The sequence below is a fragment of the Callionymus lyra genome, chromosome 6, assembly GCF_982586985.1.
Source record: "Callionymus lyra chromosome 6, fCalLyr1.hap1.1, whole genome shotgun sequence".
In the NCBI taxonomy this organism is placed as follows: Eukaryota; Metazoa; Chordata; class Actinopteri; order Syngnathiformes; family Callionymidae; genus Callionymus; species Callionymus lyra.
The window spans coordinates 1,029,035-1,041,037 of NC_141823.1; the positions used below are offsets into that span (position 1 = coordinate 1,029,035).

Consider the following 12,003-nt stretch of genomic DNA (forward strand, 5'->3'; position numbering starts at 1 on the left):
ATTGTTGTATTTAAGTTAAGAACTATCTTTGTAATCATTCTTTGTTATTGTTGTATTTAAGTTAAGAACTATCTTTGTAATCATTCTTTGTTATTGTTGTATTTAAGTTAAGAACTATCTTTGTAATCATTCTTTGTTATTGTTGTATTTAAGTTAAGAACTATCTTTGTAATCATTCTTTGATATTGTTGTATTTAAGTTAAGAACTATCTTTGTAATCATTCTTTGTTATTGTTGTATTTAAGTTAAGAACTATCTTTGTAATCATTCTTTGTTATTGTTGTATTTAAGTTAAGAACTATCTTTGTAATCATTCTTTGATATTGTTGTATTTAAGTTAAGAACTATCTTTGTAATCATTCTTTGTTATTGTTGTATTTAAGTTAAGAACTATCTTTGTAATCATTCTTTGTTATTGTTGTATTTAAGTTAAGAACTATCTTTGTAATCATTCTTTGATATTGTTGTATTTAAGTTAAGAACTATCTTTGTAATCATTCTTTGATATTGTTGTATTTAAGTTAAGAACTATCTTTGTAATCATTCTTTGTTATTGTTGTATTTAAGTTAAGAACTATCTTTGTAATCATTCTTTGTTATTGTTGTATTTAAGTTAAGAACTATCTTTGTAATCATTCTTTGTTATTGTTGTATTTAAGTTAAGAACGATCTTTGTAATCATTCTTTGTTATTGTTGTATTTAAGTTAAGAACTATCTTTGTAATCATTCTTTGTTATTGTTGTATTTAAGTTAAGAACTATCTTTGTAATCATTCTTTGATATTGTTGTATTTAAGTTAAGAACTATCTTTGTAATCATTCTTTGATATTGTTGTATTTAAGTTAAGAACTATCTTTGTAATCATTCTTTGTTATTGTTGTATTTAAGTTAAGAACTATCTTTGTAATCATTCTTTGTTATTGTTGTATTTAAGTTAAGAACTATCTTTGTAATCATTCTTTGATATTGTTGTATTTAAGTTAAGAACTATCTTTGTAATCATTCTTTGTTATTGTTGTATTTAAGTTAAGAACTATCTTTGTAATCATTCTTTGATATTGTTGTATTTAAGTTAAGAACTATCTTTGTAATCATTCTTTGATATTGTTGTATTTAAGTTAAGAACTATCTTTGTAATCATTCTTTGTTATTGTTGTATTTAAGTTAAGAACTATCTTTGTAATCATTCTTTGATATTGTTGTATTTAAGTTAAGAACTATCTTTGTAATCATTCTTTGATATTGTTGTATTTAAGTTAAGAACTATCTTTGTAATCATTCTTTGATATTGTTGTATTTAAGTTAAGAACTATCTTTGTAATCATTCTTTGATATTGTTGTATTTAAGTTAAGAACTATCTTTGTAATCATTCTTTGTTATTGTTGTATTTAAGTTAAGAACTATCTTTGTAATCATTCTTTGTTATTGTTGTATTTAAGTTAAGAACTATCTTTGTAATCATTCTTTGTTATTGTTGTATTTAAGTTAAGAACTATCTTTGTAATCATTCTTTCTGGACCCTCTAGTCCAGAGCTGGACCCTCTAGTCCAGAGGGTCCAGCTCTGGACTAGAGGGTCCAGCTCTGGACTAGTATCTTGAGAGGACACTTGTGGAGATGCTACTGAGAGAAGAGAGCAGGTGGATCAGGACTTGTTGATCCATCTGTTGAACGAGAGACTCAGGGAGGTGAGAAGATCCTGATGTGATGTTGCTCCAAACATCAGCTCAGAGTCTCCTCCCTCTTTGGACTCCTTCAAGGAGCTGCTGGAAAGTGTCCCTCTAAGGAAACATCTTGCTGGAGACTTCAACACCTGAGACCTGATCGGAAAGAACCGTCGGATCGGACCCGACTGCTCCTCCATGTTGAGCTGAACATCTGATGAGGTGAACATCTGATGAGGTGAACATCTGATGAGCTGAACATCTGTTGAGGTGAACATCTGATGAGGTGAACATCTGTTGAGGTGAACATCTGATGAGGTGAACATCTGATGAGGTGAACATCTGATGAGGTGAACATCTGATGAGGTGAACATCTGATGAGGTGAACATCTGTTGAGGTGAACATCTGTTGAGGTGAACATCTGATGAGGTGAACATCTGATGAGGTGAACATCTGATGAGGTGAACATCTGATGAGCTGAACATCTGATGAGGTGAACATCTGATGAGGTGAACATCTGATGAGGTGAACATCTGATGAGGTGAACATCTGATGAGGTGAACATCTGATGAGGTGAACATCTGATGAGCTGAACATCTGATGAGGTGAACATCTGATGAGGTGAACATCTGATGAGCTGAACATCTGATGAGGTGAACATCTGATGAGCTGAACATCTGATGAGGTGAACATCTGATGAGGTGAACATCTGATGAGGTGAACATCTGTTGAGGTGAACATCTGATGAGGTGAACATCTGTTGAGCTGAACATCTGATGAGCTGAACATCTGATGAGGTGAACATCTGATGAGGTGAACATCTGATGAGGTGAACATCTGATGAGGTGAACATCTGTTGAGGTGAACATCTGATGAGGTGAACATCTGATGAGGTGAACATCTGATGAGGTGAACATCTGTTGAGGTGAACATCTGATGAGGTGAACATCTGTTGAGCTGAACATCTGTTGAGCTGAACATCTGTTGAGCTGAACATCTGATGAGCTGAACATCTGATGAGGTGAACATCTGATGAGGTGAACATCTGATGAGGTGAACATCTGATGAGGTGAACATCTGTTGAGGTGAACATCTGATGAGCTGAACATCTGATGAGGTGAACATCTGATGAGGTGAACATCTGTTGAGGTGAACATCTGATGAGGTGAACATCTGTTGAGCTGAACATCTGATGAGCTGAACATCTGATGAGGTGAACATCTGATGAGGTGAACATCTGTTGAGGTGAACATCTGATGAGGTGAACATCTGATGAGGTGAACATCTGATGAGGTGAACATCTGATGAGGTGAACATCTGATGAGCTGAACATCTGATGAGGTGAACATCTGATGAGCTGAACATCTGATGAGGTGAACATCTGATGAGCTGAACATCTGATGAGGTGAACATCTGATGAGCTGAACATCTGATGAGGTGAACATCTGTTGAGGTGAACATCTGATGAGCTGAACATCTGTTGAGGTGAACATCTGATGAGGTGAACATCTGATGAGGTGAACATCTGATGAGCTGAACATCTGATGAGGTGAACATCTGTTGAGGTGAACATCTGATGAGGTGAACATCTGATGAGCTGAACATCTGATGAGGTGAACATCTGATGAGGTGAACATCTGTTGAGGTGAACATCTGATGAGGTGAACATCTGATGAGGTGAACATCTGATGAGGTGAACATCTGATGAGGACATCTAACTGGTCTGAGGACATCTAACTGGTCTGGGAACATCTAACTGGTCTGAGGACATCTAACTGGTCTGAGGACATCTAACTGGTCTGGGAACATCTAACTGGTCTGAGGACATCTCTTCTGGACCTCCTGCCCCCCCGACGGAGGAAGACGAGACGAGTAATAACAACAACAATCATCGTCATAACAACGATGACAATAACACTAACGACTGTGTGCAACAGCGTGACCTCTGACCTCCGATCTTGACGGTCAAGTCCTCGGTCACCATGCAGTTCCGAGCCGCCAGGTCTCTGTGGACGAACTTGTTGGCGTTGAGGTACATCATCCCGTCAGCGATCTGACCCGACATCTGGAGCATGGTCTTCAGGGGAGGCAGAGAGAGAGACAGCCACTGGTGCTGCAGACAGACAGGTGTTACTGAGCACGCCTGACAGAGAGGTGACACAGGTGAGCTGAGACAGGAGAGACAGGTGAGGTGAGACAGAAGAGACAGGTGAGGTGAGACAGGTGAGGTGAGACAGGTGAGCTGAGACAGGACAGACAGGTGAGGTGAGACAGGAGAGACAGGTGAGGTGAGACAGGTGAGACAGGTGAGGTGAGACAGGTGAGCTGAGACAGGACAGACAGGTGAGGTGAGACAGGAGAGACAGGTGAGGTTAGACAGGTGAGGTGAGACAGGTGAGCTGAGACAGGTGAGCTGAGACAGGTGAGCTGAGACAGGTGAGCTGAGACAGGAGAGCTGAGACAGGAGAGACAGCTGAGGTGAGACAGGAGAGACAGGTGAGGTGAGACAGGTGACACAGGTGAGGTGAGACAGGTGACACAGGAGAGACAGCTGAGGTGAGACAGGAGAGACAGGTGAGGTGAGACAGGTGACACAGTTGAGGTGAGACAGGAGAGACAGGTGAGGTGAGACAGGTGACACAGGTGAGGTGAGACAGGTGACACAGGAGAGACAGCTGAGGTGAGACAGGAGAGACAGGTGAGGTTAGACAGGTGAGGTGAGACAGGTGACACAGGTGAGCTGAGACAGGTGAGCTGAGACAGGTGAGCTGAGACAGGTGAGCTGAGACAGGAGAGCTGAGACAGGAGAGACAGCTGAGGTGAGACAGGAGAGACAGGTGAGGTGAGACAGGTGACACAGGTGAGGTGAGACAGGTGACACAGGAGAGACAGCTGAGGTGAGACAGGAGAGACAGGTGAGGTGAGACAGAAGAGACAGGTGAGGTGAGACAGGTGAGACAGGAGAGGTGAGACAGGAGAGACAGGTGAGGTGAGACAGGTGACACAGGTGAGGTGAGACAGAAGAGACAGGTGAGGTGAGACAGGTGAGGTGAGACAGGTGACACAGGTGAGGTGAGACAGGTGACACAGGTGAGGTGAGACAGGAGAGACAGGTGAGGTGAGACAGGTGACACAGGTGAGGTGACACAGGTGACACAGGTGAGGTGAGACAGGAAAGACAGGTGAGGTGAGACAGGTGAGACAGGTGAGGTGAGACAGGAGACACAGGTGAGGTGAGACAGGTACCTCTTTAGGTCGGAGTGAGCGCAGGTAACTCTTCAAGTCTCCTCGAGTCATTAACTCCATGATGACCAGAGTAGGTTGACCTTGAGACACGACACCGAGGAGTCGAACCTGCAACATAGTATCAGTCAGTGTGTACATGAGTGTGTACATGAGTGTGTGTACATGAGTGTGTGTACATGAGTGTGTGTACATGAGTGTGTGTGTGTACATGAGCGTGTGTGTACTTGAGTGTGTGTACATGAGTGTGTGTACATGAGTGTGTGTACATGAGTGTGTGTGTGTGTGCACATGAGTGTGTGTACATGAGTATGTGTGTACTTGAGTGTGTGTGTACATGAGTGTGTGTGTGTACATGAGCGTGTGTGTACTTGAGTGTGTGTACATGAGTGTGTGTACATGAGTGTGTGTACATGAGTGTGTGTGTGTGTGCACATGAGTGTGTGTACATGAGTGTGTGTGTACTTGAGTGTGTGTGTACATGAGTGTGTGTGTACATGAGTGTGTGTGTACTTGAGTGTGTGTGTACATGAGTGTGTGTACATGAGTGTGTGTGTACTTGAGTGTGTGTGTACTTGAGTGTGTATACATAAGTGTGTTCATGAGTGTGTACATGAGTGTGTGTACATGAGTGTGTGTACATGAGTGTGTGTACATGTGTGTGTGTACATGAGTGTGTGTACATGTGTGTGTGTGTACATGAGTGTGTATACATAAGTGTGTACATGAGTGTGTGTACATGAGTGTGTCTCTGGAAGTCTACTAAACTTGAGGTGCACAGACTTCACCTCAGGGATCTGTTGACTTCTTACAATGAGATGGTGGAAACTGCTAGATCTGATTACATCAGAAAACTGGTAGCAGCAAATAGGAAAAACCCCAAAGTTTTGTTTGACACGATTAATTCTCTCGTGTCTCCTGCTCCTCAAATCACGCCGGTCTTCTGTGAAGCTGACAGCAATGCATTGTTGAGATATTTCATTGACAAAATTAAATTGATCAAAGAGAAAATCTCTCCCCCTTTGTTGGGAACCCCTACTGTCTCTGAGCCCTTCTCCTCCTCTTGGTCATCCTTCTCTGCTGTATCTTTGGGTGATATTTCAGCACTAGTGAACAAGATGAAACCCTCCTCTTGCTCAGATGACGTCCTTCCTTGTAGGCTTTTTATCAAAGTATTTGATGTAATTGGCCCCTGGGTTACCAATATGGTGAACCTCTCCCTTTCCACAGGGGTTTTTCCCAATGCATTTAAACATGCCATTGTGGAGCCTCTGCTCAAAAAACCAGGCTTAGACCCAACTGACCTCAGTAATTTCAGGCCTATTTCTAAGCTCCCTTTCTTGTCCAAGATCTTGGAGAAGGTGGTGTCCGAGCAGCTGTCTTTGTTCTTGGATCAGAGCGACATCCATGAGAAGTTTCAGTCTGGCTTCCGTAAACATCACTCTACGGAGACAGCTTTACTTAAAGTGTCCAGTGACATCATGATGTCGGCTGACTCTGGTAAATTCACTGTTCTGGTTCTCTTGGATCTGTCGTCAGCCTTTGACACAGTTGATCACCAGATCCTGCTGAGAAGACTAAGGGATGAAGTGGGACTGTCTGGGTCTGTGTTAGAATGGTTCTCATCTTACCTTTCTGGGCGCAGTTTTAGTGTATCTGCCAATCAAATGAGGTCTGAATCGGCAGATCTGTTGTGTGGAGTCCCTCAAGGTTCTGTTCTGGGTCCTTTATTGTTTTTGCTGTACTTGATTCCCCTTGGTAAAATCATTCAGAGATTTCCAGATGTTTCTTATCACATTTTTGCTGATGACATCCAGCTCTACTGCTCTTTTGACCCAACTGAGCCCCAAAGGCTGAACAGCTTAGTCAATTGTTTGCTAGAAATCAAACAATGGCTGAGTGAAAACACTTTACAGCTTAATGTGGACAAAACTGAAACTCTGGTGATTGCTCCTGATGATACGATTCCAGGGTTGAGTCAGTACTTGGGTGACTTAGGTCAGTCTGTCAAACTGAGCCTGAGAAACCTGGGTGTTGTATTTGATAAAGACATGTCTCTTGTTCAACACTGTAGAAAACTGACCAGAAACTGTTTCCTTCAACTGAGAAAAATCTCTAAACTTAGGAAAATGCTGTCACAACATGATCTGGAGCTTGTAATCCATGCGTTTGTTTCTTCTCGTCTGGACTATTGTAACAGTTTGTTTTCATGTCTTAACAAGAAGGATGTGTCTCGTCTGCAGTTGATTCAGAACTCTGCAGCGAGAATTCTGACCCGCTCTAGTAGAAGAACTCACATTTCTCCGGTCCTTAAAACTCTTCACTGGCTTCCAGTTTCTTTCAGGATCAACTTTAAAATTCTGGTTCTTACTTTCAGAGCTATTCATGGTCAGGCTCCTCCTTACATCACTGATCTGATCCAGCCTTACACCCCAGCTCGGGCTCTGAGGTCTGTGGATCAGAATCTACTTATGGTTCCACGCGCACGGCTCAGGACCAGAGGAGAGAAATCTTTTCAGGCTGTTGCTCCTAAGCTTTGGAACAATCTTCCTCTCTCTTTGCGCTTGATGGAGTCTACTGACTCCTTTAAGAAACATCTTAAGACGTTTCTATTTGTTCAGGCTTTTCCTTGAATTTCTCGAACTCCTGTGTTGTTCTCGGTGTTGTCTTGATCTTTGAAGTATGTACTGTTTTGAGTATTGTTTTGATTGTTAAAGCGCTTTGTGACCCTGGTCTCGAAAAGCGCTATATAAATATATATTACTTACTTACTTACTTACTTACTTACATGTGTGTGTGTACATGCGTGTGTGTACATGAGTGTGTGTACATGAGTGTGTGTACTTGAGTGTGTGTGTACATGAGTGTGTGTACATGAGTGTGTGTGTACTTGAGTGTGTGTGTACTTGTGTGTGTGTGTGTACATGTGTGTGTATACATAAGTGTGTACTTGAGTGTGTACTTGAGTGTGTGTGTACTTGTGTGTGTGTACATGTGTGTGTGTACTTGAGTGTGTGTATACATAAGTGTGTACATGAGTGTGTGTGTACTTGAGTGTGTGTGTACTTGTGTGTGTGTGTACATGACAATGTTGTGTATACCAAGGGTGTGTGTGAAGCGTCAGTGCAGTAGAACTGTGGTAGTAGGGCTCGTAGCTAGTGCATGTTGCATGCCACTTCTGCTTGCTTCCTTCTGCTTTCAGCTACGGCCACCGGCTAGCCTCTGTCCGGGGTGAAAAGAGGAGCAGAGCGTGTAAGTCTCCTCCTGCCGGTACATAGCCTCTCCACCACCAAGACTCCTACAGTGCCTCCTCGCGGCCACACACGGAAACTGGGTATCTTGCGGTCCCAGGCTAAACTGTAGGAGATCTCGGAGCAGCAGTGGGCCCTAGAGAGAAGGCGTGCAGGCCCACCGGTGTGTGGACACGCCCTGGCGCCTCTCAACCACTGCCCCAGCCTATGGGTAAATAGCATGGGCAGATGGGGCTCATAGCCATGGTAGGCAACCCATCTAGGAGAAGGACACTTCGACCAAAAACCTGTGGAGATAACCCGCATCAGGCAGTCACCAACAGACCGGTGTTCTGGCAGCTTTCTGCAACTCTCTCCCACTGAAGGTCGTCGTGCTTCGCACGCCACTGGAGAATGTAGGGGGGAACCAAGACAGTGAGGGCAGAGACTGCGCGCCACTGCCCTCACTATAATCTATTCTCTTGCGCAGGCCTGCTCCAAATACCCCATCCCCACCCCACCCCATTCCCTCCCCCCTATAAGAAGTCCTGCGGCGAAAGGGAAGGGCGGTAGGTACAGGTCAGGATGTGACTGGGAGTATCTAGCCCAACCCTGCACGCTAGGCGGCGTGAGATAGATGGTCGCCGAGGAGTGGGATGGAACAGCGCTCCTCTCCGACAGCTCCTCATGCGACTGAGCAGCTCCTCCCTGCTCACCCTGAGAGGGAGGGGCCTAGAAAAGGTGGCCTAAAAAAGGTCTGTTCCACTTAACCCGGGCAGCCTGCCGCAGCTGCCGGGTCATCCCTTTACGCGGTCGAAAATATAAGCATAAGAAAACCCGCATCAATCTCACCATTGCAACCTGGATCGTCCGCACTCTTTTGGATGTGGGTGATGACTCCTATCGTCCCCGAAGAAGAACAGCGCTGGTTGCACACGAGCTGCAGAGATACAACATCGATATCGCAGCTCTTAGCGAAACCCGTTTCCATGGCGAGGATTCCATAACAGAGGTAGGAGAAGGCTACACCTTCTTCTGGAGGGGGCTTCCAGAAGGCTCCCGCCGCCTCCATGGTGTAGGTTTTGCTGTGCGCTCAAGCCTGCTTCAGAGAATTCCTGAATCCCTGACCGGCATCAGTGAAAGACTGATGACCTGGCGGATTCCACTCACAAACAACCGTCATGCCACTCTCATCAGTGCATATGCCCCAACACTGGATGCTGACCCTGAGTGCAAGGAACTATTCTACGCCTCCCTGCACCCGCCATAAATAAAACCCCCCCTACCGACAAGCTCATTCTCCTTGGGGATTTTAACGCGAGAGTGGGCTCTGACGGTGTGCTCTGGAAGGATGTGCTTGGGCAGCACGGTGTTGGTAAGCTCAATGAGAATGGTCTTCGCCTCCTCACTCTCTGCTCTGAGTATCGGCTGGTCATCACCAACACCTTGTTCCAAATGAAGAACAAATTCAAGACCTCCTGGCAGCACCCCCGCTCTAAACACTGGCACCTCCTTGATTATATCATCGTCCGCCAAGCTGACAGGAAGGAGGTGCGAGTCACCAGAGCCATGCGCGGAGCTGACTGTTGGACTGACCACCGCTTGATCAGAACCAAACTCACCCTGGAACTCTGTCCTCCACTGAGGAAAACACCACCCTGTAAGAAGCTCAATTGCGATGCACTGAATTCCCCGAACTCAGTCAACCAGCTCAGGGAACAGATTGCTTTACAGCTGTCCAATCTCCCTGAAACACCAGTCGTTTCCTGACTCTACCTGGAGCACTCTGCGCACTGCTATCTACCAGGCGGCAGTAGAGTCTGTAGGGTACACCAGACGGCGACACAAAGACTGGTTTGATAATAGCGCACCAGGTATCCACAACCTACTTCAGGCAAAGCACAAGGCCCTTGCAGCTCACCTTTCCAACCCCAAATCCACTTCGCTGAAGGCCCACTTCACCAACATTCGGGCAGAAACCCAGCGCACCCTCAGAGCCATGGAGAATGACTGGTGGACAAAGAAAGCACATGAGATCCAGCATCACGCGGACACTAACAACTCCCACGCTTTCTATGACGCCATCAAGGTCATCTATGGCCCACAGAGGAAAAACATATCTCCGGTCAGATCAGAAGATGGTACCATCCTGTACAAGGACAAACAACAGATCCTGGACAGATGGGCTGAGCACTTCAACACCCTGCTGAACACCTCATATCCAACCAGGATGGACACACTTGCTGACCTCCCATGCCTCCCAACCGTCACAGATCTGGATTCCTCCCCCAGCTTTGCTGAAGTACGAAAAGCCATCGCTGGCCTGAAGAACAATAAGAGCCCGGGGCTTGATGGAATCCCGGCAGAAATACTGAAGCATGGCGGATACCTGCTCACCCGCAGACTACACCAACTGATCAGTACCATCTGGTCATCTGAAGTCATCCCGCAAGATTGGAAGGATGCCAACATCATCACAATCTTTAAGCGCAAAGGTGACAAAGCAGACTGCGGTAATAGCAGGGGCATTTCCCTCCTATCGGTTGCCGGAAAGGTGCTAGCGCGGGTGATGCTCCTTCGACTAGCATCTCATGCTACTGATAACATCCTGCCCGAATCCCAGTGTGGTTTGAGGCAACAGCGCAGCACCACTGACATGATCTTTGTTGCTAGACAGGTACAGGAAAAATGCAGAGAACACTGCAAGGACCTGTACCTAGCTTTCATTGATCTGTCCAAGGCCTTCGACACAGTAAACCGGGAACTGCTGTGGGATGTAATGGGGAAGCTGGGGGTTCCACCAAAGTTCAGGAACATCTTGCGGCAGTTCCATGATGGAATGCAAGCCTGTGTGAGTGTTGGTGGCCAGCAGTCTCCCATCTTCAGTGTAGATGTAGGGGTCAAGCAAGGGTGTGTCCTAGCCCCTACCATCTTCAACATTTTCCTCTCCCCCGTCACCATCCTCTCTCACAAACTCCTGGACCCAGCAGATGGGGTACAGATACAGTACAGACTGGATGGCAACCTCTTCAATATTCGGCGCCTTCAAGCCTTCACCAAAACCACCAACCAACACATCTTAGAGCTACAGTATGCAGATGACTGTGCTCTCCTTGCCCACTCACCAGAATCCCTACAGCGTGCGTTAAACGTGGTCGCATCCATCTACAGCGCCATTGGTCTCTAAAATTAACATCAGGAAAACACAGATAGTTGTCCAGGAGTTCACCCACCAAACACATGTGCGTACCTTCACCCTCGATGGTCATCCCCTTGCCATCGTCCCACACTTCACCTACCTAGGCAGCATTCTGTCCCCCTTCTGCAACATTGATGATGACATCCAGGTCCGAGTCGGTCTGGCCTCCGCTGCCTTTGGCAGGCTTAGCTCCAGGGTATTCCACAACAGGAACCTCACCAGCTCCACCAAAGCAGCTGTGTACAAGGCGGTCTGCCTCTCTACACTGCTGTACGGGTCGGAAACTTGGACACCCTACCAGAGGCACATAAAAACACTAGAGGCCTTCCACATCCGCTGCCTTCAAAGGATCCTGGGTGTGTCCTGGGAAGACAGGGTGCCACATGCTGATATTCTTGAACGGACCAACACACCTACCATCGCCGTGCTCCTTGCAAAGAAACACCTGCGCTGGGTTGGGCATGTGATCCGTATGCCTGCCCACCGCCTGCCCAGGCAAATCCTCTACGGTCAACTTCTGGATGGCCAGAGATCTGATGGTGGTCCAAAAAAGCGCTTCAAGGACCATCTTAAAACCCTCCTGAAGCAGTGCAAAATTTCACCTGCAGCACTAGAGTCCCTGGCTGCTGATCGCTATACCTGGAGTTCCTCCTGCCACCAGGGAAC

The 12,003-nt window shown here is 45.9% G+C and overlaps 1 protein-coding gene across 1 annotated transcript in view; it reads right to left on the reverse strand.

The window, feature by feature from the left end:
• The window catches only part of igf1rb (insulin-like growth factor 1b receptor), a 47,991-nt gene that overhangs the window by 6,489 nt on the left and 29,499 nt on the right, over positions 1-12,003 (reverse strand). Inside the window, exons 17-18 of the mRNA XM_087792987.1 lie at positions 4,912-5,019; positions 3,616-3,778 (exon numbers count right to left, since the gene is read on the reverse strand). Coding sequence (XP_087649113.1) covers positions 3,616-3,778; positions 4,912-5,019 — 271 coding nt within the window. The remainder of the gene's footprint in view (positions 1-3,615; positions 3,779-4,911; positions 5,020-12,003) is intronic.